Here is a 24,576-nt window from a genome sequence, read left to right as displayed (position 1 = left end):
CCATGCAGGCGGGGACACACACCCACTCAGGCCCCCAGCCTGTCTCCTTGGGAACTTGGCTTGTTGCCTGGCCCTGGGGCTGTTTGGCACTTCCCGGGTCTCAGGACACCTCCGCCCCATGTGGGCTCACAGTACAGCTTCAGGAACAACCACAACAGTAGACCTGCACCTGGACCAGGCCCAGCCAGTGTCCTGTCCCAGGGTCTCCAACTCCTCTGCCCTGCCCTCAACAGAGAGGGAGGTGGCCAGAGAAGCGGGGTCATGAGAGGCTCACCAGCCCACAGGGCTGTGCTACATTCACATGGATCTGGGCCTAGAGGAGTGGGCACAGCAAGGGATGACCACAGGACCCTGCTTCTCACCACAAGCAACCTCCCAGAGCAGGAAGGAGGCTCTTCCCACCGGTGCCCTCTCCACTGCTACACATGTGCACACACATTCACACGCACACATGTGCACACACTTACAAGGACATGCCCAGGCACACACTCATAGACATGAATGTGTGCACATGCACACACACATGTTCACAGACACACATGCAACATGAAGATGTTCACACATACACATGCACACCTGCAGGTGCCCGTGTGGACACACATGCTCATGTGCACATGTACACATGTGCTCACACATGCACACCTGCTCAGAGATGCTCCTGAACACACATGCTCCCATATAGACAATACACATGTACCCATACACTCCTGTGTGTGCTTGCACACACACACTCATGCACATGCTCACACATACATAAGCGCACACGTACAAAGACAGGAATGCACGTTTACATACACAGGTACACTCCTTTAAAATGGCTAATTATTGCTGTGTTTTTTTTTTTTTTAATACATCCAACAATGGTATGTCAGGGCTCATCCTCACCCAGGCCAGGGTAGCTCTGTGGACATGTCACTACTGGGAGCAGAGATGGCAGCGTCAAGAAACAGTGCGCTCCAGGGTCTGCTCCACACCTGGCCTCAGCTCATCCCTGACATCTTTGTCCCAGGAGTCACCTGCAAGAACATGGCCCGAGACCAGAACTGACCCCCAGGAGCCACCTCCAACAGACACAGCAAGTCAGCAGGGAGCAGACAGGATCAGCAACAGGGCCCACGGCGGCCAGAGGCAGCGGCTCCCCAGGCACCAACAGGAAGGTGCCCACACAGTCCACTGCCTGGCTGGGCAGCCACCTTCAGTCCCCAAGAAGTCCCATGCCCTAGCAACACCCAGAAACCCACATTCCCAGGACTGTGGCCCCAGACACAGCCTTGTAACTCAGTCCCATGGATCCGGGAACGTGGGACCACTGGGGAGAGGCAGGCGGGCAGGGGCACTGTGCCCCCCACAGGCTACAGATGACCCCTGTGGCTCAGAGAGCTTCCTAGGCACCTGGCAGACTGCCCATGAAGCTCACCTCAGGGTGTCCCCAGCCCCATCCCTTCTAAGGCCTGTGGACTCATGTTGCCTTGCCTGAGGAAGGATACCAGGGGCTGCCCCAGGACCTTATAGCTTCAGACTTGCTGTCCACAAGACCTCCCAGCCAGAACCCTCTTCCAGAGCCAGCCGTCTACCCTCTCAGACCAGGCTGGCCCTATTCCTCAGCTTCTCCAGTCAGAGGTAGTATCACAGCTGCTGCCGTGCCCAGGGTGGTGCAGCAGAAACCCAAACTGGGCATGGGGGGAGGGGGGACAGGAGGGTAGGCCACGATGGCTGCGAAGGCTCCAGCCCTCACACTCAGAGCCCCCATGTGCTGAGGCACATGTGGGTGAAATGATTGCCTGGTCACCCACCTTAGGGGCTATCTGTCTGCACAGATGTGTGCCTGGGCAGAGGGAGCTGCTGCACACCATAGGTTTGTCTAATGCTGATGTCCTGGAACATTCTACTTCTACCTTTCACCCTCCCTACTCCAAACCAGTCTTCCAAACACACAACAGAAATCCCAAGTATCCAGACCCTGAGCACAGGGCCTTCCTGTGGGAATGGCCAAAGGCATGTTAGCCTTCCCCAGGCCTTTCCAGGCCAGGAACGTGGGTGCCAGCCACCTAAGGTGGGCAAGGCCTGGGGGAGGAGGACAGCAGGCCAGCAAACTCAGGGGAGCCACACTGGACACATGGCAGCCAGGCCCAGGAGGGCCTCCACGGAGGTAGAAGATACATCAGAATCTCTACAAACATATAAAATTCATGTCAGTGCACATTTGCGGAGCAGTCACTGCTCAGGCTGGAGGGATAAGGCAGGTGGGGAGAGGCCCAGCCTCCAGCCTGGAGGGGCAGGAAACCTGCCCACAGCCTTCCAGACCTGCAGAGCTGCAGTGGCCTGATGGGGGGGCTCTGTCCCAGGTGCAGCCTGAGCCTGCCCTCCTCCTGCTGCATCTCTCCCAAGTCCTGGCAGCAACACAGGGCAGCACAGAACAGGCAAGAGTCCAGAAAGCGTCCCTGCACCCACTGGGCAGTGCAGCCAGGAAGACGTTCCCTCAGCGAGCCTGGGGCCACCAGGTGAGGAGGACACAGCCCTCCCCCAGGACCCTCTGGAGTGGGGGAGGGCTGTGAGCTCACTCAACTCACCACCAAGGAGACACTGGCTGCCCCAGTCCCCAGGCTCTGCCCTGGCCTGGGAGAGCCCCAGCACCCCCATCCCGTGCCCTGACCCCACAGACTGCAGGCTCCCAAGGCACAGGACAGGAGAAGCAGGCGGAGCTGCCCACCAACCACATACTGACTCCACCACGCCCTGCCTCCTGTGCCCCAGGTCTCAGACCAGCCGGCAGCCCCAAACGCCCCGTAAGACCAGCCCAAGACCAGCCCCAGCAACCAGACCAAACAGAAAGAGGAAAAGGCACGACTGTTTGTTTTCCATTTTGCTAAAACACTTTACGTCTGTCTGTATAATCCAGGTTAACAAAATCTGAGAGCTGCAAGAAAATAGGGGCCGATTTCTGTACAGTCTACAAAACTCCCATCCCCGAGTGGGGACCGGGCGCCACCAGGGAGGAATGTACAGGGGAGATCGGGGTCTGTACAGTGTTCTGCAAATGCCTCAATTGCTAACAGGACAAAAGGCCCCTCGGGACGTCCATCCATCCATTTCTAAGAACATAGCCTTGGGACCTAGCTCTGCGGCCTGCCCCACTGCCACTCCTCCTCCCCCTCCAACCCCATAGAGGTCTGAGTGGGCCTTTATACCCCTCTCGCCACCAGAGCCTGGTCCAGGCTGCCATAGGGGCACTTCCAGTAACCACCTTTCTCCCCCATCCCAGGCCATCCCCACTGGGCCAGTCCCCAAATGGAACCTCACCTGGCCCCAGGACCCACCGCTCCTCGTGCAGCGCCCAGCTCCTCCTCCTGAGGCTGAGGGGCTCACCCTGCCCCTCAATCCTGCATGCCAGGGCTGGAGGGGCAGCCTGGACCCTCCTCACCACCAGGAATGGTCTTTAGGGGGAAATCACATTAAATTAGAGTCTCCCTCCAAATTTCAAACCGTGGAAGCCTCCATCAACCCGGCCACCCACCCCCATCCAATGGGGCCAGAAATACTGCATGTGCTAGCACCACACGGACGTGTGTCTGAAGGTACAAGCTACCGTTTGTCCCAAGAATTAAAGTCATGCAGAGTGCTATTCTGTCTAAGTAACTTATTAGAAAACGGGTTGGTTTCAGACTGGGAGAAGCTGTGGCTGGGTATTGCCGGCAGCAGCCTGGGCTATAAGATTCATAGGGCAGACCCTGGTGGACAGCTGAGGCAGGAGGGCCTCAGGCAGCTGGGAGAGGCCACCTGATCTAGCAGGCGCTGGGGGAGAGGTGTCCCCCACCAACCCCTGCCACACTGTGCAGTGGGTTGCTACAGGAACCACGCCTGGTGCCCGCCAAGTCAGCCAAGCCAGGGAGAGGGGCACATGGATCAACGGGAGCGAGACTGAGATGATGTCAAAGCAAAACAGGGTGGATGGAGCAGGATGGTGGGGGCAGTCCAGGCCCACCAGAGAGCAGGCAGGGTGGGCAGAGGACAGGCCCCCCTGGAGGCAAGCTCAGACCAGGACAAGGGTGCTCACCAGCTTCGGTCCTGGGGTCCAGTCTGGGCAGGGCAGCAGGGCAGGGGGCTGTGGCATGCGGCATGCTGCGGCCAGGCCACGTCCTCAGCATGCACAGAGCAAAGCAGGGCCGCATTCAGCTCTGCCTCCTATGGGGCAGCGGCCAGCCGGCCCAGCAGACCACACTCCAGGGACTGGCAGCTGAGCCATAGCTTGGTTAGGGGCCAGGAGGCTGCTCCTTGGGGGGCTTTGCTGCAGAGGTTCTGTGCTTGGTGGGCAAGGCCAAGCCTTCCCTGACGGAGGCAGGCTAGGCAGCTGGGTGGACAGTCTAGGTGGTCCACGATGCCACTCTTCAAGGAGTGGCAAGTCACCCTGACAGGCTGGGGAGGGCAAGGGGCCATGGCTGCAGATAACCCACCCCACCAAAGTGTCACGGATGAGCAACAGCCCCAAGGCCCCCAGAACCAGCCAGATAACTACGAGACGCTGAGAAAGGAAAACCCAACACAGATGCCAAGGTGAGCGTCTGAAAGCAGGGCCGCACCAGGCGGCGGGCAGCGGGCACAGGTGGACGGGGTGAACGGGGTGGCGGGCGGGTGGGCGGTTGCGGTCACTCCTCGCGCAGCTGCAGGCGGTAGCGGTGGTAGCGGACCTGGAAGAAGAGGCGCTCGGCCAGCGAGAGGGTCATGCCAGGCAGCACGTAGTGGTCACTTGCACCCATGTGTCTGAAGCCCAGCGACTCATAGAGCTTGTGGGCAGCCACCTTGACGGCTGTGGTGCCCAACACCACTGCGGAGTAGTTGTGCAACACTGCGAACTCGAGCACCTTCCGGCCCAGCGCCTTGGCGATGCCCTTGCCACGGAAGCGCGAGTCCACAGACATCCGCAGCAGCTCCACTGTGTTGTCCTCCTCGTGGGCCCGTGCAGCCACAATGCCCACCACGTTGCCATCCAGAACGGCCACCCAGAAGCAGGAGCCTGCAGAGGACAAGAGGGTCAGGGATACTCCAAGGAAGGCTGGGGAGGACTCAAGGGTGCCAAGCCAGGGAGACTCAGCCCCTGTGGCCCATCTCCCAGCTCTTCTGGACCCAAGGGGAAGCACAGTGCTGGACAAGCAGGTGCAGCTGTCTCCTCCAGATGCCCTCGGTCAGGCCCAGCCGGCCTGCTCTCTGCGGCCTGACCTGATGCTGCAGCCCAGACACACTCAGCTCTTAAGACCGGGCTGCCCTAGCGAGGGTGGCTGTCGGAGGCCCAAGTCCCTCCCCTGGGATCAAGACCTGGGCAGACTCAGCCAAGCAGGCCCCTGCTCCCAGACCCAATGGCCTCAGATGACTGTGGCCAGGCCTCAGGAATAGCTGGCCCGCTCATCTCTGCCCCCAGCCTGCACATCAGCAGCAACCACAGCTACCCCCGTGCCCCTCCCTGAACCCCTCCTGCTGGTGCCCCCTTCCCTCCATGCAGGGCCAGGTGAGGGCTCCACACAGAGAACTGGTGCTGTGGGAAAGAGTCAGGAGATTGGCAGAGGCCATGGCCAGGTGGGCAGGGCCAGGATGGGGCAACTCAGACCACGCCAGCAACAGCAGCAGTTGGCACTGTCAGAGTGGACTGCCACTGCCCAGCACTGACCCAGCTCCTACTGGTCAGTGCCCCTCTCCTCAGCCCAGAGACACCCTAGCACCTGGGAGGTGTGCAGGCCCCAAAGGGCCAAAGGCCTCTTTCCTCTGGCTCCCAGGACCCAGCCTGCCTCAGGGCCAGCCTGGGGGAAGAGTAGCCCCATGTCTCTCTAGACTGGACTCCCAGCCCCTCCCACCACAGAAGGCCACAGTGGCTTGAACAAGACCCTCCTGTTCACTAAGTGGCCCCAAAACCACGCCATAAATGGAGGCCAAGGCTAAGGCCAGGATCCCTGCCCTGGTCCTCTGTTCCCTGGAGTATCCTTTGCTACAGCATGTCCAGGTGTCCTTTCTCCTTGCCACATGGGTTCCCTCCACCCAGGGCCCCTGCACTCCAGGCCAGCACAGGGTCCAGCAAGGTAGGACAGCCAGGATCTTGCCCCCCACCAAGCAGATGCCAGCTAGAGCAGCAGAGTCAGGCCACCCTGGCCCAGAGTCAGCTCAAGCCACCCAGGGGGAGGGCTCAGCTCTGCTTCTCACAGTCCACTGGAACCCCCACCACTGGCAAGGCCTCAGTCACTCAGCAGTCTCAGGTCATCAGGAACCCCCAGCCCAGGCCCATCTGTGCCTGGCCCTGGCCCGCAGATGCTGGGGGTAAGGGCAGCTCTGCCAGAAGGAGGGGCCAAGGGCAGCTGCAGACCACACGACTCACCAGGTGGCTTCATGTAGTACTGTTCGATGTCGGCCATGTCTGTGTGCAGCGCACACTCCAGGTAGGCCAGGATCACCTTGCGGCTGTAGTAATAGCGCAGGGCCAGCAGCCCAGCAGGCACCAGGCACGTCAGCATCAGCGAGCGGGTCACAGCAAAGCAGAGTGCTGCAGGCAAGGGGCACAGTTGAGCTGGCAGGTGCAGGGCAGGCCTGGTCATGGGGTGAGCTACACAAACAAGGGACCGCAACACCCAGCCCTGCCACCTTGGTAAACCAGCACTTCTAAGGACACACAAGTTAGGGAGATCTCCCCGCAGCAGCGGTCAGTCTGTGCCCCTTACTACTCTTCCCTAGTTTCAAAATTTCTGCCACAAAGATAAACTACCTCTGTAATCTGAGACAAGCAGGGGCAGGCTGCCCTGAATGGCTGGGGGGCAGCCTAGGGCTGGGTCCCCTTGATGCCAGTGCCTACCTCCCCAGCTGCCAAGGGGCTCTGCCCACCCTTCCCCACTGGATCTAGCCTGGTGCAAAACCAAGAGGCTGCCAGGAGCCTACCGGGGAGCAGCCCACAAGGCCTGTAGGCCATCCTACAGCTGGAGAGTGGGGGTGGCAGGGTTCCCTCCTTTGGGGACCTCCAGGCCTACAAGGACAGGGGCAGGAGAGATTTATGCCACTTGCAGCGCAATTCGGGCTGTGGAGGAGTGAGTCTCCTCTGCTGTATGACCTTGGGAGAATCGCCTCAGCTCCTTGTCGGCAGAATGGGAGGGCAACCCTGCCCTGGCGGGGCTTCAAAAATGCGCGGGCCGTCCTCCGAGAGTGGCCCAGGTGCACAGTCCACCCGGCGCCCCGCGGAGATGGCCGTCGTCCATGAGCGCTGGGAGCCGCCGAGGCAGCCTCCCCCGCCCGCCGATTATATATAGTTCCCGCGCCAGGCGTCGGCCGCAGCACCGCGCTAGCTGCCCCGTGACGCCGCCCGCAACCGCCACCGGGTGCCCAGGAGGCGACCCGCGGGGAGACCCGCAGGGAGGGCGGCGAGGATGCAGGTGGGGGGCTCTGCCCTTGGCGACCGCAGCCCCCGCTCGGCGCGCGCGGGTTCCCGGCCCCGGCCCCGGCCCCGGCCCCGCCGCAGAGTGCGGGCGCGGGCGTGTGCGGGCTCCGTCCCTCCCCGGACGGCGGGGCCGGGGCGCGGGCGCAGCTCCGGCCAGGCCCCGCCCGGGCTCCGAGGCGCGGGTCTGCACAGGGGGCCGGGCGGGAGCGGAGGGAGGAGCCTCGGGCGACGGTCCCCAAGGGGCCCGCCGGGCTCGCTCGAGCCCGGGCCCCGCGCGAGACTGCGACATGCAGGAGGCGGCCGGCGACCCCGCGGTCCCCGCCGCCCGCGCCGCGCACTGACCGGCCAGCAGGGCGTAGAGCAGCTGCGTGCGCGGGTGCTGCCGCAGGCCGCGGAAGGCCGTGTTGGGGATGCGCTCCAGGATGCCGTCGTAGAAGATGCGGCGCGCCGCCTCCTGCTCGGCTGCGCGGAACTCGCGGATGCACACGCCGCGCCCCGCCGGCGGCCCCACGCCCTCGGGACCGCCGCGGGGCTGGGGGCCCGGCGCGGGTGGGGGCGCGGCGGCCGGCCCGGGCGCGGCGGGCAGCGGGGGCCACATGGCGCCGGCGGCGGCGAGCAGCGCGTCCTTCTTGGCCCCCGGCAGCGCCTCATGGTCCTCCGCGGCCACGATCTTCGTCTCGCAGACCATGTCGGGAGGCCCACAATGCATGCACCCGGCCAGGCGGGCTGCGCGGGGACGCGGCCGGCGGCGGGCACTGCCCGGGCCCAGGGCAAGGGCGCGGCGCCCTCGGACCCGCGGCAGCGGCGGCGGCGGCGGCGGCGGCTCAGGGGCGCGGGGCGGAGGCGGCGGGCGGCCGGGGCGCGCGCAGGGAGCTGCGCCGCATTTTGGAGAAGTATTTATAATGCAGCGGCGCGGGTGCAGTCGCGGCGCCCGGGGTCCCGCAGGGTCCTAGCGTCCACTGCATTGGCTGCCGAGGGTCACCATGTGATCTCGGGGGTGGGAGCAGACACCGCCTCCGCGCCCGCCCGGTGGCACACTGGGGCGCTGCGCGGCGGGCGGCGGGACACGACGGCGCGGCCGGGCAGACTCGCGTAGGGCCCGGGGCGCGCGGCGGCGGCGGCGGCGGCGGCCTGGGCTGGGGGTTCCGGGCTCGGGGGCGGTCGGGGCCCGGCGAGTGGCGAGCGTGTGACGGGAGCCTCCCGCCCCGCCCCCTGCGCTCCCGCAGCCGCCGCTCGGTGCGGGCCGCGGTGACCGCAGCACCGCGTCCTCCTCCTCCACGGCCGCTGGGCGCAGTCACGGAAGCACCTCCACCCCTTTGTCTGAATGCGGTGACCGGCCGAGATCTCGGGGAGGGTCGCCGCGGCTCCTACGGGCCCGGCGCCCCGGAACCTGCGGCCGGGGCGTCACGGGCGGGGGGGAGTGGGGGCGCAGCCCCAGCTTGCGAGATGCCCACGCCGCCTGCAGCCCCGCCGAGCCCGGCGCAGGCAGAACCCAACTCAGACACCCGATTCCCGCAGCGGACGCGGGGGTGCAGAGCCTTCGGGACCCCTCCCGGCCTGGCCCCCGCCCTCCGCGGCCCGCGCATGCGCCCCGTGGCACCAGTGCAGGTGCCGCGGGGGCTCTCCGCTTTAGGCCGCGTTCTCGTGGACCCGGGAGCAGGACCTGCAGACGCAGCAGGCTGGGCTCGGAGACCTGGAGTTCTAGTGGGGGAACGGGTAGTCGCAGGCCCAATGCTCAGCGCTCCCTGAACCCAGCCCTGTGCTGCTCTGCACCCTCCCCTATGTCACCCCTAAGGGCCATCCCAAGCAGAGTTCCCCACTCCCGCGGGTTGAGGATAGGCCTGGGACTTCAGGCCCAAGGATCCTCAGCCTGCGTTGCGCTGTGGAGTTGGGGCCTCTAGCCGAGGTCCCCTTGGGGCCCGACCGTGGGTGGAACGTGGGAGTGGGAGAGAGAGGTTAATCGGCTCACTGGCCCGGGCCCCCCGTGCAAGGACCCTGGTGTGGGGAGGACAACACCAAGCTGGGAAGGTACCCCCTGCACGTTTCCAAAACCCGAGGACTTGTCTGGGCCCGGCTGTGACCTTTCCAGAACAGGGCAAAGGAGTCACCGGAAATCTCTACCGTCTCACTCATCGACCCCTTTAGGGTTCCTGAGCACCTACCAAGGCCCCAGGCCAGCCACGGGGCCCCTCTGAGTGTCCTGGGGTTGGCCAGGTAGACTGCAGGAAGAGTGGGTCAGCCTGCAAGGGGTCAGCACTGTGAAAAGTGGGGGACTGCTGCTCCTGGAAGCATCAGAGGACTGGAGGAAGTGAAGATGGGCATTGGGGGAACACGCTTCTGGTGGGGGCCAAGAAAAGGGAGAGGCAAAGCCCTCTCCAGGAGCTGCTGGACAGGGCCCAGCTGAGGCTCCAGACTTGGGTATAAAGGGGCCCTGAGACCTTAGGTGACCTCAGAACAAAGTGGTCCAGTCTCCACCCTTCACCCCTGCACCCTTAGTCTGAGGCTACCCTGTTCTGCTGTCCATGGAGAGGTCCAAGGACAGAGATGAGGCCTGGTGCCCTTGGTGGGTCTCTAGTTTTGTCATCTGCAAAAGGTCCCTCCCTCCAGCTGGCCTGACTGCACCCCCAGCCCCTTCCCCAAGTCCCCTGTAACCATGTGACCCCCGAAGCCACCCCCACAGGGCACTGTAATGCGCCAGAACCAGCTAAGAGCAGGCGAGGGTTTGCGAAGGAGCAGGCCCCGTCCTGGCTGAGCCCCAGTTTCCTCCTCCAAGGCAGTGGGGGAAGCTGGTGCCTGTCCCCATTTCACAGAAGAGAAAACAGAGGCAGAAACCCGGACTCGTTGGCTCTGGCAGGGCCCTGCCGCTGTCCACTCCCCTGCTCTGTGCTTCCATAAGGACCCTCTCATCCAAGACTGCAGCCATGCCCACACCTGTCGGGAATTCACCTTCCCAGATCATCTGCAGCCTATTACGGCCTCAGAGCCAAGATAAGATGGGCAGGGGCAAAGAGTCGGAGACCCCAGGACAGAGCACACCACTGGCCCTGACCACACGTCAAGTGGGCTCCCTCCACCTGTGCTCCTTTCAAGAGGCTGAGGTCAGGCCTTCGGCACCTTTGACTGAGCCTGTCTTTGGTCAAGGTCACCAGTGACCAGCGTTGCCAGATCTTGTGGTGTGGCCTTGGAGCTTCCCCCTCAGCAGCAGGTAACACCCCAGCCCTCCCTTCTGCCCAGAGCCCTTGCCCTCCTTCTGGGATGCACCTCAGGCCTCTTCCTCTGCTCCGGGAGTCATCTCATCTCCCAGGCCTCTCCACTTCTCTCCTCTGTCCACACTCGGCCACCCAGATCTCGGCCAGCCTATCTACTCCAACCTTCCCTCTCTGCAACATGTACCAGTCTGGTGGCCTCCAGAGCTCAAGGGTTGCCCCCCAGAGCTCAAGGGTTGCCCTTGCCTCCTCCCTCCCCACTCCAAACCCCATTGGCTCTATTTTCAAATATATCTGAGACCCAACAGCTTCTGATCCTCCCTGTGGCCACCTGCCCAGCCCCAGCCCCTCACAGGGCCATTCTGTCCTTGCAGAGGTCACTCTCTACAGCAGCCAGAAGCACCCTGTTCAAACATACCTCATCTACTTGCTCAGAGCCCCGCAAGGCCCCAAGGTGGCTCCTGGCCCCTGCACCCCCTCCTTCCTCCTAACCACTGACCACCTCCTGTTCCAGCTCCCTGCCACCGGAGCCCCCTGCTGGCAGGACAGGAACATGCCCACAAGCCCCCTGGCCCTGTGCCCTAGCTGTTTGTCACACAGGGCATCTCCCCAGAGAGCACCCTGCAACACCCTCTTAGTCATCCCCGTCTCTTTTAGTGAGAGGTCAGTTTGTACCAGGGCTAATGGCTGCCCATGAAACAGGACGCCCGGTTAAGTCTGAATTTTGAATGAACATGGGAAATGCATACACCAGAAGTGCGTCCTCATTCCTGTATCTTGAGTTGATGAACCTGGCAACCCAGACAAGACACGCTGTACTCCCAGCCTCCCTTACACTAACTGAAGCCCACCAATGGCAGCACAGCCTGGCCCCCACAGCCTGGCAGGCACCACACGGCCCAGGAAGGGGTGAAGGCCAGCAGAGGCCCAAGGTCTGCCACGGCCTCAGTACCGTTTCTCCCTGGCCTGTTGTCGGGCTTCCATGGATATCCACGTCTCCTCACCACGGTGTGAGCTCCTCCATGGGGCTGGTTAACAGAGGCCCTAGAGGCTGCAGGCCAGGTACCGCCAGGCCCTTCCAGCACAGGTCAGCGGTCTGAAGGCCAGGGCAGGAGCACTGAGGAGGATCCAGGCGTCCATCCTCAGCAGAGGCAGTAAAAACACCTGGGCAGGCCCAGAGGTGGGGCTGGTGGACCACAATCTCCTGCGCATGTGCCACGCTCCCGAGTCAGCGGCACAGGCGGCAGTGCTATACCCAGGCAGCAGTAGCCAGGGAACTGGAGCCCCAGACGGGCCAGCTACCCCACCTGGGATGAGTGGTGGCTACCTGGGCGTTCCCTACGATGCTCCGGAGTACCCACCACTGCCCAATCCGCCTCCCTCTCCCAGTAGCCCCAGGCTCTGGAGCCTGCCAGCTCAGCCTCAGGGAGCCCCCAACTCTAGCCACCCCACTCCCGGGCAGACAAGCCTTGGGGGGATCTGCCCTGGGGCATCTCCTCTGGGAACTCAGGGAGGTCAGGCCAGTTTCCAATCCTCTGGCCTCTAAAAGGGGCAGGCTGGCCAGGCGGGCAGGACCCAGACAGGTACCAGATGCTTGTGGGTGTGGGTCCGTGAGTGTGGACAGATGTGCTATCCACCTCTCAGCACTGGTGCTATGGAGACATGAACCAGAAGGGCCCCTCCCACCTGGAACATCTGGGGAAACCCAGGCCCAGAGAAGGGCCCAACCAGGGCTCCTGGGGGTGGCACAGGGCTTGGGTGGCCAGAGCAGGAGACAGGACACGAGTGTGGGGGCAGGCGTTTATTGAAAGGGATCAGCACTGGCAGAGAGTCTTCAGCGCCCAGCTGGCCAGCAAGCACACAGGGCTCGGCGCTCAGCCTGCAGCAGGAGGGTCTCTGTCTGCAAAGCAAGGAGAAGCCATGTAAGTAGTCCCCACTGACCATCTCCCCTCACTGACTCCAGTCCAGGGGGCCTCCGACTCCTGGATTCTCCGCCCCGGAACTGCCCGACATCCTGGCTGCCCGATATCCTGGCTGCTCCTTTGCCTCATCTCCACCCCAGTTCTCTGGAGCCTTCCACTGGGGGCTGCTGGGAGCCACCTCCTATTCTTCTACTAGGAGCTACTCCCTGTCTTCTTCAAAGCTGCCCACTCAGGGCTTCTTTGTCCTGCACCTCCCACTGTAGCCCCCAAAGGTGGGGACAGTTCCTTCCAAGAATCCAGCTCCGGGCTTGGGTGTGGGGCACACTAGGCCTCCAGTGGGCCCTCTGCGCTTGTGCAGAGAAGGCGCCGGGGCTTGTGGGTGGTGGGTCTCCCCTTCTCTCTACTTCCAGGAATTCTTCCTCCTTCCAATTAGTAGTTCCCTTGGTTGAGCCCCAGGACCTGAGGGATCCCTGTTGGTGCCCCAGAGGGCATCCCTGAGAGTCCAGTGCATGCATCATCCCCAAACCACCCAGCCGGACCTGACCTCCCATCCCTCCCACTCCAGCACTCTCTTCCCCGACCTCAGCTTCCCCAGGCCTTCCCCCACCTGGGGATCCTGGATGAGGGCTGGCCTTCCTGGAGGGCCAGTCTGCCTCAGCACGGACGAGGCCGAGACCGACACCCAGCCCGGCCCCGCCCCCAAGCCCCGCGGCTCACCCGCGCGTCCAGGCTGCGCGCCGTCTTCCGCAGGTCCTGCAGGGCGCGCTGCATGAACTCGAACGCGTGGCAGTCCACGCACGGGCGGCCTGGGGGCCCGGGCCGGCGTCACCGCTGCAGGGTTCCCCCCGAGCCGAGGGTCCCACCCGAGCACCAGGGTCCCCTCCCCTCCCACGGGGCGGACCCGCTCCCGGGAACAAAGGCGGGGCGGGGCCTCCCGCGCGCCCCGGGGCTCCGCCGCCGCCCGGTGCCACCCTCCGCGGCCACCTACTTTGCGCGGGGACGACGCTCCCGGCAGCGGGCTCGGCGCGGGCACCCAGCAGCGCCAGGCTCAGCAGCAGCAGCAGCAGCGACAGAGGCGACAGCAGGCACCGGCACGCGGGCTGGGGGGCCATGGCCGAGGAGGAGCCCGGGCCGCCCTGCAGCGAGCGCAGGGTCAACGTCTTCCGCAGGTCCCCGCCCCGGCCGTGTCCCCGGCCCCGGCCCCGAGAGCCCGGCCCGCCGCCCCGCCCGCCCCTACCGCGGTTCGTGGACCCCGCGACCAGAAGCGGGCGACTGGGGAAGACGCTCCGTCCGGCGCGCGCGCGCATGCGTCCGACCCGACCCCGCCCGGGCCTCCGCCGCCGTTGTCATGGGAACCCCGGGACCGCGCGGCGCGGGCCCGGCGCACTCTGGCTGCGGGGCTGCCGGGCCGGGTCCGGAGCCCCTGGGTGCGCCGCGGACCGCGGGGGCCCGACCCGGGGTCCCTGCGCGCGGGCGGGGCGGAGGCACACTCGCGGGTCCCCGGGCCTTCTGGCGGCGCCCCCGCCTCCCCCGACTCCGCCGGAGCCAAGAGCCTGGCCACGCCTCCCCGCTGTGCCACCCGGGTGGTCGCTTGGCCTCTCGGTGCCGTCCCCCCTTGAACTTGCGGATTGCGGGACTCAACCTGGCGCTGCTAGCGGCCAGCGTGGCGCCGATGAGTGCGACCTCGGTCGCTGGGCCCGGCGGACCGCAGAGCCCTTCCCCTGGAGGGTGCCCCGACGCGGAGCGGCCACTGCGTCCCCCGCCCTGTCGGCCTCGACCTCCACGGAGTCGTGACCCCTGCTTCCCCTGCGGTCGGATGGCCGGCCAGTCGCGGTGTCCTCACCCTGCGAGAGGATGCGGGAGTCCTGGTGCCCCTGGACCTAGCCGCTTGGTGGGGACGCCGCACCCGACTTTCCGGAAACGCAGGCAGGGCCGCGCGGGGCGGGGGAACTCGGTTTCCTGGACGAGGCGTCCGCCAGCAAGCGCGCACTTGTGAGTTCACGCAGGTGACAGGCCAGGGGTGTCCCGAGAGCCTCGTGGCAGAGGCCTTTCTCAACCGGTCGGCCGCACGGTGCCTTGGACTTGTGATCTGTCCCCAGCCAGGTCCTGGCCTCCCCCAGAAGCAAGGCTCGGGCTAGACCCCAGGCGGTGGTGCCTTGCCAGCAGCGTTGTCGCCTGGTCCAAGCAGGCTGGGTAGTGGGGAGGGGATCCCCAAAGCTGGCACCCTTCCTGGGCTTGATAGTGTACCCTTCCCACCTTTTCCGCCCTGAGGTCTGCACCTCGGGCCTGTTTCCTCCTAGGATCCAGCCAACATGCCAGCTCCAAGCACACGCTGGACACTGGCGCCAAGGTGCACGTCTACCGCCCTGGGGCTGCGCGTCCTGGGCACCACACACGCTCCTTGTCCCTGCTGGCCCCTGACCTCCAAGGCCCCAGCGGCCCTCCTGCGCCTTGCTGTGCAATTCCGCAAGCAGGCTGCGGTTTCCTGCCTACCAGGCCACACAAGCCTTCCCGCGCCCTTGCCGGCATCGCCTCCACACTGTCCATGTTCTCCTTTCTCTCTGGAGCCCACTCTGGTTGCCTCTGTCCTCGCCCTGCCCTCACATACTGGCCTGCCTCTGGGCCATCCCTTTACCCCCACCTTTTCGTGACTTCTCCCCAAAGCTGGACCCTGGGCCTCTTCTCCACCTAGCCCATCCTCTGTGACCTTATTAGGCTGTGAAGGTCATGCAGTGAGCAGCCAGGGCCTCCACCTCAGGTTCATGTCCACTGGTCTCTGGACACCTGCACTGGAGAACAGCTTAGTGGGTGTGCGTCCACCGCTGTTGCCCCTCAAGATCATGCAAAGTAGCCTGCCCACAGTCTTCACCCCTCAAAGGGCAGCTGCATCCTTGGGATGCTCCACTAAAACTTGCTATGGTCCTTCAGATGTCCCACCAGCTCCACCATAGAGTCCACCAGGACTCCTCCCCAGGCCCCTAGCTGCTGGTCCTCCTTGTTGTCTGCTTGTGACCAGCCGCTGGGGTCCAGTTTCCACAGTCAGAGGAACTTTTTATTTTTAATTATGGTAAAATATATGTAACATAAAACTTACCATCTTAACTCTTCCTAAGTGTGGTTTGGTGGTGTTAAGTATGTGCAGTGTGGTGCAGCCATCCTCAATGTCTGTCTCCAGAACTTTCTCATTTTCCCAAACTGCTACTGTCCCCATTTAGGCCACAAGGCCCCCTCCTCCTCTGGGCCCTGGCACCCATCTAGTTCCTGTCTGTGGCCTGACACCTGAGGGCCTTGCATGAGTGCACCAGGTGGGTGTGCCTATGAGCCTTCTGTCATCTACGGGGCGTCCAGTGGGGTTCCAGGTCCTTGGTGTCCTGAGCAAAGAATTAAGCAGGGCTCACAGGAGTAACAGGCAAAGATGAAAGTAGCACTCAGAAGGGCAGAGTGGGAGGGAGGGATAGATGCAGATCCTCAGGGTGAGGCAGCACTGCCCTGTGGGGACCCATCCAGGGAGTTGAACACAGTTTGGAAGAGGTTCAGTTCACACTCCAGATAGCAAAACATCTCCACTGTTAGCTGGAAAAAGGTGTTGATGTCACTTTCTCCAGGCTTGTCCAGATGTTGTTTGTTCATCTAAAGGTTTATGGGAACCTGGGGTTCTTGACATGGTACTCCATCTCATTCTCAGCAGTTTGAGGTAGATACTGCAGAGCTGTCCATACCCCTTGCTCTGGTGGCCCCCACATCCTGCTCATGTTACTCAATTCATTTTATCTTAGAGAGTCCTTCGGGACACTGGGGTGTCCATCGTGGAGAAGTGTTCCATTGTGCAACACATCACCAAACTTCCAGCAGAGAATGGCGTTTCTGTAGAGGGGTAGCAGACTGATCACAGACCAGGTCTAAGCTCCTTTCTCATTGTGGGTGCCCAGGATATTTTGGCCTGTTTTCCCTTTACAGCCACTTCCTGTATATTAATGGCCCTACTGATAATGACCATCTGAGTCCCCTAGAAGCTCTTGTGCTCTGCCACCCCCAGCAGGACATGCTGACCCTGCTCCAGCTCAGCACCTTGGGCAGCAGGTTGGGCACCTGCTCCATGGAGCTGGCCATCTGATCCATGTTGCCATGTGGAGCTGAGTCGGGGGGCCTTGGCCACCCCAGCTCATTTTAGACATTATATAGAAACCAATACTTTATTGTCTGACCACCTAGGAAAATTTGTGAGTTAATAATTTTAATCTGTTTACTTAATTTAACTTCTTTTTTAAGCCACATGAATTAAAAGGTACTTGGAGCCAATACACTTAAAATTTAATTTATGAGTGCTCATTTATTTATATGTCGATTTTGATACCACATGGACACAAGCATGTATGTAGAAACAATACAATACACAGGTGTGCATTCATACATAAGTCTGTTTTATAACTCTTTGTAAGTGGAGCTCCATAGATAGGAGGCAATGTTTCAGATGTTTATTAAAGCCTCTATTAGATTTAACCCATTAAAAATTAAAATAGAGGGCTGGGGATGTGGCTCAAGCGGTAACTCGCTTGCCTGGCATGCGTGGGGCGCTGGGTTTGATCCTCAGTGTTGAGAGCCACAGCCGATTCAGAATGGCCCCTGGCATTTTGCCAGAAGTAGTGGTTGAGAGGTGACACCAGCAAGGCATTAAGATGATGACTTTTGAGTTCTGGCGGAGTTTCCGTTGAGTTCTGGTTGAGCTCTCGCCGGGATTCCTGAAGAGTTCACGTTGATTGGTGGAGTTCCGGTGGAGGGAGTTCCGGTTGGGGAGTTCTGGTTGGTGTGTGGTCCCTGGAAGGACCATGTGGGTGGCACTCAGGGGAGTTCGGAAATAAAGTTTGTTCCTGCTTGAGTGGCTCGTGATTTGTGCCCAGCCAGACTGCGGCACCTCAGCACTGCCTAAAAATAAAATAAAGATGTTGTGTCCACCAAAAAACTAAAAAATAAATATTAAAACATTCTCTCTTTAAAAAAAATTAAAATAGAACCTGTCAGACTTTTACATTATGACTTAAATATATGGTAGGTCTGTACAGTGGAACTGTTGGGTGTAAAGTCTGAGGTAGATACTGCAGAGCTGTCCACACCCCTTGGTATGGACACTGAAATCAAAGGTTCAGAGGTGCTGGGATTGTGGCTCAGCGGTAGAGCACTTGCCTAGCATGGGTGGGACCTGGGTTCGATCCTCAGTACCACATAAAAATAAAGGCATTGTAGTGTGTCCATCTATACCTAAAAAATAAATATTAAAAAAAAGGTTCAGGTAGCCAGCTATATGTCCTTGATGACTACCAGACTTATTCCCAACATCATCATGTCTATGTCCTCCTTAGGAATTTTTTAAAAAATATTTTAGTTGTAGTTGGACACAATTCCGCTATCTTATTTTTATGTGATGCTGAGGATCGAACCCAGGACTTTGCTCATGCTAGATGAGCACTCAACCACTGAGCCACAACTCCAGCCCCCCTCCTTAGGATTTTGTAAGAAGAAATTTTCTAATATATTTGAGAGTCAACTGTTGAAAAACTGGTCTCTGAACAAAGAGTGTAAAAATCTCTACAGTTAGATAAGACTGATCAGAAAAAATACATTAATTTAGGTGTCTGCCACTTGACCAGCGCTGGCTTCATGAAAGAAGGTTTGATTCATGAGTAAATGCTAGGAGGTTTTAAATTAAAGAGACAAGACTCTTATTACCTTTAATACCACTCCAGGACAGCTTCTCCTAGCTCCCGCCTCCAGCCACCTAATGCAGTGGCGAGGTTTATAGAAGAGGCTAGCAAGAAAGGAAGAACACGCCAGGGAGTGGGCTTTTATTGGGGAACAAAAAATTCAAGGGAAAATCCCATCCAATGAAGGTTAAGGGAGGCAGCATCCCAAGGTCAGGGGCGACGACTGGGTCTTCAGGGCATTGGCCAGGCATGCCTCTGCACGGACAAGCCCTCAGACCTGGAAAAGGGTGGGGAAAGCTCTAACACAGCTCTGTCTAAGGACCTCTCACCCAGCCAGGGAGGTAACTCAAATCACGTGTGAGGATGGCCTCCCACATATTCCCCCTTTTTTCTTTTAAAAAGCAAGCAATGATTTACTCTCTTGAGCCTCTGCACTCTCGCTCTGAAGACTCGCCATCCTATAATTACAACACACACAAAAAATTAACAGCAAAGAGAACAATCCAATAATGTACCAGGCCGAGTGTTTAAGAATATTTCCAGGGTTAAATCCATTTAATTTCTTCAATATTTGATTAGCCAAAGAAGAAGGATCCAAAAAATCAGCTCTATTATTTTGAATATCTTGGATATATGATGGAGTGCCAAAAGATCCAAGCTATTATTATTATTTTGCAAAATGCCCAACAAATGGTTCTTAACCTTCTCCCAATCCCAGAGAGAAGCACTGTACTTGGAAACTATAACACACACATATTTATAACTTGTGTGGCATTTAAGCCTTTCTTTAAACTTTAAAGCTGAAAGTTCATTACCTATATTTATAACAGTCGCCTCTAAGGCGTTTAACTTAGTCTCAATCCTTTCATCAATATTTGCTTGATTGCACAGAGCCTTGGAAGTATTTTGGGCTAAATTATTAAGAAATTTTACGGGGCTGGGCTGTGGCTCAGCTGTAGAGCGCTCGCCTAGCACGTGCAAGGCCCTGGGTTTGATCCTCAGCACCACATTAAAAAATAAATAAAATAAAATAAAGGTATTGGTCCAACTACAACTAAAAAATAAATATTTTTTAAAAATTAAAAATAAACAAATTTTGCATGTTGAATATCTTGAGACAAAGTTATCGAGGCTGTGACAGTGGATGCAATGAAAGAAACCAAGGCCATAATTCCCACAATTCCAATTCCAATGGCACATCTAGGTATCACTAGCTGGGTATGAATTTGCTGCAAGACTTGGTAACCAGCATCAGCGTACCATGGCTCTGAAATATTAGCAGGCAATAAAACAGAAGAGGGCTGATGAAGTATCAGCACTCCTTTTCCTCTATTATATCTAGTAATACAATTGGTTAGGTTACATCTGTTACATGTTACAACATATCAGTCATGTATCCATTTAACTTTTACATTTCCAATAATCAAAACGTAAGGAGATTGGACACAGACTCGTAAGCCATAGCAAGATCCCTCCTTACAGCTCTTGCCAAGAAATTTTGGTAAAGGTTTGTCTGTAAAATGTAAGAATTCTGAGGCATGAATTAAGCGCCAAACATCTTTTTGAATACCTCCCTCACTGTAAGTCAAAATATTACTAACAAATCCTACAGGTGTCATAGCAGAATTTTTTAATAATTGTCTTTATAAATTTTTGGAGACCAGTCTAAAATATACCCACTATCTTTAGACACCTTATGTTATACAGGAAAAGTATTTACACAATCTATCATCTAGGAAAGGTGCCAATCTCAATTGTAGAACCATTTGGACAGTGGGGTATCCGTGGAGGTTTTGCAGAAATGACTGGTTTGTTATGGGAAAGTCCCATTTTAATCCCTGATCTAGTATAAGGTTTTAAGTCTCCATAAATAGTATAATGAGTCAGTCTAGGTCTCCCAACCGCTGTCTTTTCCTCAAATGATACTCAGACAGCCAGCATGTTTATCGTGAGACCAACACAAAGGTAATTGGGCACTGTAGCCAGAATAATTAAATCTAGTCACATGATTGGGGGTAATAGGAGTATCTGTAAATCCTCCCATCATGAATGAGTCATTAGTAAACACTGGAATAGATTCTCCAGTCCACACAGCTGGATGTACCAGGGGTGGATCTGGGAAATATGTCCAGTAAGTGTCTGCTCGACTCTCTTTTACCTGACAGCCCTCCAGGACAATCACTGTAGCTACCATCATCAGTGGGGTCTTATTCCTTCCTAGGAGTTGAATTATTCGCGAAGCGTGTGTTGTCAGCTTCTTCACGTCTTCCCATGAGATCAGCTTTTCAGCTGGGTCATGTTGGTTCCTCTTCACCCTTCTTCGATATCTCTTCCTTTTGAGTGGAGGCTTCTCCGGGTCGATTTTCAGTTGCTTGAATCTGGGTTCTATCTCTTCCATGTCTGATTGTGCGTTCAGGCACCCAGGTAGGATGGAAAGCACCTTCTGGAAAAATACAAGCATGACCTCTGCCCCACATAATCACTGGATCTGGGCCTTTCCATTGACCAGTCTGTAAGTTTTTCCACAAAACTCTACCTAAAGGGCCTGTTGCTGTGGAAGACATATGTCTCTCAGCTGCAGTGTGACCTTCTGCGTCACAATTTTAAAAATTTAAAACAAACAAGGCATGGTTGAGGCTATTTTGGGGAGTCATAAACCTATTCCCCTCTTTTAATTTTTGTAACTGCAGCTTAATAGATAGATGAGCTTGTTCCACAGTGGCTTGACCTTGGGGGTTATAAGGAATTTCTGTTTTATGGTCAATTTGAAACTCTTGGCAAAACTGTTGAAAAGAAGAGCTTACATAAGCTGGTGCATTATCTGTTTTAATCTGTAAAGGGCATCCTAACACAGCAAAGGCTGCTTGGCAATGAGAAATTACATGTTGAGTATTTTCTTTTGTACATGCTGTGGCAAAAATAAATCTGGAATGTGTATCAACTATTACATGTACATAACATTGTTTACCAAATTGAGGAATAAGAGTTACATCCATTTGCCATATTTGATTTGGTTTTAATCCATGGGTATTTACCCCTGATAGCAGAGATGGAGTGTGAATAACACACTTAGGGCAGTAATTTACAATTTGACGAGCTTGTTGTCTGGTAATATAAAATTTTTTACATAAGCTAGAAGCATTTTGATGATGTAAGGAATGGGAAGCTTGTGCACAATCATATGGAGACATATGTTGACAAACAGCTACTAATTTATCAATTTTGTCATTACCTGAATTTAAAGGTCCTGGAAGATTAGTGTGAGCTCATATGTGTCCTATGAAACATGGGTATTTTCATATTTGCACCGCCTTTTGTAGATTACGAAATAATTTAAATAGCTCTTATGATGAGGTATATCCAATAACTGAAGTTTCAATATTTTTGGTAACTCCAACTGCATATAAGCTGTCAGAATAAATATTAATATGCTCATTTGTAAAGTAATTTAAGGCACAAATGAGAGCTTGTAGCTCTGCTCTTTGGCAGAAGTATGTGAGGTTTGTATTACCTCTGTGTGAACATGGCTATAAAAACCTGCTTTATCTGAGCTTGCACCATCAGTGAACGCCAATAGGGCTCCATCTATGGGCTGGGCACTTACAATCATTGGAAAAATAAGCGGTGTTATTGATGCAAATTGAATAATTTTATCACAAGGGTAATGACTTTCTATCTGACCAGGAAAATCAGCAAAAGCTATTTGCCATAAACTAGAAGCTTGAAAAAGCCAATTATTTTGATGAACAGAAAATGGAATAATTATAATATCAGGTTCAGATCAAATTAATTGTAAAACTCTCATTCTACCTTTAATTACTAATTGAGCAATAGAGTCATGAAAAGGAATTAATGTCTTTTGGGGAGAGTGGGCTAAATGAATCTACTCAATAATTCCCAATCTTTGCCATATTGCTCCTGTTGGGGTATGCACAGTTGTAAATATTAATAAATACACTAGTTCTTTAGGATTAATTCTAGTAAACTGTGCATTTTTAATTGCACTTTCAACCTTTTTAAAAGCTGTTCTAGCTGCTATTGTCAGCTGATGTGGAGAGGTTGGAGAAGGATCTCCTTGTAATATCTGAAATAAAGGACTTAAATCAAAAGTAGTCAGTTTTAAGGATGGCCTCAGCCAATTAATATCTCCTAATAATTTTTGAAAATCATTAAGGGTATGTAATTCCTTAATTTTTATCCGTAGATTTTGAGGACAGATTGTACTCCTTGAATTATCTGACCTAAATATTGAAAGAGAGGCATCTTTTGTATCTTTTGAGGAGCAATGCACAAACCCATTGCTGTAAGTGAAGGCTCTGAGTAAAAATTTCTGAAAGTACTTCTGGATTAGCATGAGCCAATAATATATCATCCATAAAATGAATAATATATGCATCAGGAAAGTTATCTCTTATAGGAGCTATCATTTGACCCACAAATTTTTGACATAAAGTAGGACTATTACGCATCCCTTAAGGTAAAAATCTTCCAGAAATATCTTTTAACAGCCTCTTTAAAATTAATTGCTGGGACATGAAAAGCAAATTTTTCACAATCCTCAGGATGCAACCTTATTGAGAAAAAAACAATCTTTTAGATCTATTATCATTAAGTTATACTTTAAAGGAATTACTGTGAGGGAAGGAAGTCAGGGCTGCAATGATCCCATAGGCTGAATTGCATGGTTTATTGCTCTTAAATCCTTGTAGTAATCTCCAATTACCTGACTTTTTCTTAATAACAAAAATGGGGGTGTTCCAAGGACTAAGCATTGATTCTATATGACCAGCCTGAAGTTGTTCCTCAGCTAACATATGAATTATCTTAAGTTTTTCCCCTGAAATGGGCCACTGAGAAATCCATATAGGCTCTTCTGGGAGCCAGGTGATCTTTTCTGCTGTCTTTTGGATCGGGGAAACACTCAGGGCCCCTAGTAAAAATTTTGGCTTGGAGTATTTAATAATCTCTGTCAAGGAGACTGGTTTGTAAGTAGATACTCTTCCTGATAAGTTCCTTCATTTTCTCCAAGAAGAAGCCCTTGATTAATTTCCTCAAATGATCTCACCGAATTTGGAGTTACTAATAATAATCCTATTTTGCTTAATATATCTCTTCTCCATAGGTTTACTGGTAAGGACTCTAACACATAATATTTTAAAACTCCACTGTTCCCATCAGGATCCTCCCAAAGGAGATAATTTGCACTTTGAGCAGGCTGTGAGATTTGTCCAGATCCCTCTAGGTTTGCTGGTGCTATATGTAAGGGACAATTCTTAGTCCAGAAACGACTAGACAGGACTGATATGTCGGCCCCTGTGTCCACTACACCTTTGAACTTTTTATGATTAATTTTAATTTCCAGTAGGGGGCGCTCCTGGTGCACTAATTGAGACCAGTACACTCTGGCGGTTTGGAAACTGAATTTACTTGTAGGTGTCCATCCGAATTACAGGGTAATAAAATTAATTGAGCAAATGTATTTTTTGGAGTAAGCCGAAGGGCATAATTTGATTTTACAGTAACATTTAATTCTCCTTCAAAATAAGAATCTACTACTCCAAGTATCACCTCTATGGCCCCTTTTAAATTGTTAGGTCCCAAAATTAACCCTATACTTTCTCTGGGGAGTGGCCCGAAAATCCCAGTAGGGATCTGTTGTGGTCCTAATTCAGGATTTAATTCAATTGTCATTGAGGGTTGTAAAGAAACTGTCTTGTGAAATTCGCTCCAGTAAAAATGGCGGCTCCCCATGCGGTGATGATGTTAAATTGGGTGACCTTCCTTCTGGTTCCCCTGTTTTTTCAGCCTGGGGATGGCCGACTGGAAGTTTTTTGTCTTCCTACCAGGCAGAAGTGAGGGCAAGAAGGCGGGCTGATCAGCAACATCTTGGTCCGCCACGTGGTCTTCAACCCTGTAATATCTACTACCAATAGCAGAGAGAGCACCGAGTTTAAAATTACCAGCATTACAAGTAATGGCCGTTCCCCCCACAATGAAAGCATCTCCTGCGGGGTCTGTGCACTAATTCTTGGGGCTGCAGACTTTGTTTTAAAGTCACAGAGAGCATAAATGTTTGTAAATGGGCTAGATCGATATCAGAACACAAGCGAATAAATTCTGAAACTGTGCCCTTTTTTCTATGGGGTCTGAGAACATCCTGACAATATTTATTTGCATTTTCAAATGCCAATTGCTTAACAATAAACTCACAAGCACCTGGATTGCCAATGGAACAGTTTGCAGTTTGATAGAGTTGCGCTACAAAATCAGAATAAAGCTCATTAGCACCTTGTTTAACTTTAGTCAGAAGTACGTTAGATTGGTCCCTGGAGGCAATCTGTCTC

At 55.7% G+C, this 24,576-nt stretch overlaps 2 protein-coding genes and 1 long non-coding RNA gene across 13 annotated transcripts in view; all 3 read right to left on the bottom strand.

Moving 5' to 3' along the window:
* Positions 1-8,444, bottom strand: NAT8L (N-acetyltransferase 8 like). The gene is made up of 4 exons (XM_081304675.1): positions 7,748-8,444; positions 6,359-6,523; positions 643-5,011; positions 1-576 (listed from the first exon to the last, which is right to left on the bottom strand). Exons 1-3 carry the CDS (start codon positions 8,112-8,114, stop codon positions 4,644-4,646), a joined length of 900 nt encoding a protein of 299 aa, XP_081160801.1. The 5' UTR covers positions 8,115-8,444; the 3' UTR covers positions 1-576; positions 643-4,643.
* Positions 8,445-12,399: 3,955 nt separating this feature from the next.
* Positions 12,400-14,603, bottom strand: NICOL1 (NELL2 interacting cell ontogeny regulator 1). Of its 5 annotated transcripts, none has more exons than XM_081304318.1 (4): positions 14,377-14,508; positions 13,522-13,669; positions 13,251-13,339; positions 12,400-12,511 (listed from the first exon to the last, which is right to left on the bottom strand). In XM_081304318.1, the coding sequence occupies exons 2-4, from the start codon at positions 13,643-13,645 to the stop codon at positions 12,446-12,448; spliced, it is 279 nt and encodes a 92-aa protein (XP_081160444.1). In that variant the 5' UTR covers positions 13,646-13,669; positions 14,377-14,508; the 3' UTR covers positions 12,400-12,445. The 5 variants fall into 5 exon arrangements, with proteins under 5 accessions (XP_081160444.1, XP_081160445.1, XP_081160441.1 ...); XM_081304319.1 differs by lacking the exon at positions 12,400-12,511 and adding an exon at positions 12,640-12,955 and having other exon boundaries at positions 14,377-14,603; XM_081304315.1 differs by lacking the exons at positions 12,400-12,511; positions 14,377-14,508 and adding exons at positions 12,640-12,955; positions 13,771-14,370.
* A 2,715-nt stretch (positions 14,604-17,318) lies between these two features.
* Positions 17,319-24,576, bottom strand: part of LOC308654887 — a 31,519-nt gene continuing 24,261 nt past the window's right edge. For all 7 annotated transcript variants that reach the window (XR_014023330.1, XR_014023331.1, XR_014023332.1 and 4 more), the window contains one exon: positions 17,319-17,456. This is a non-coding gene — a long non-coding RNA (uncharacterized lncRNA). The remainder of the gene's footprint in view (positions 17,457-24,576) is intronic.

This window comes from Spermophilus citellus, assembly GCF_964194105.1.
Source record: "Spermophilus citellus genome assembly, chromosome: 8".
NCBI classification, from domain to species: Eukaryota; Metazoa; Chordata; class Mammalia; order Rodentia; family Sciuridae; genus Spermophilus; species Spermophilus citellus.
The sequence above is the reverse complement of the archived record's forward strand: the minus strand, read 5'-3'. Positions and strand labels throughout refer to the sequence as shown.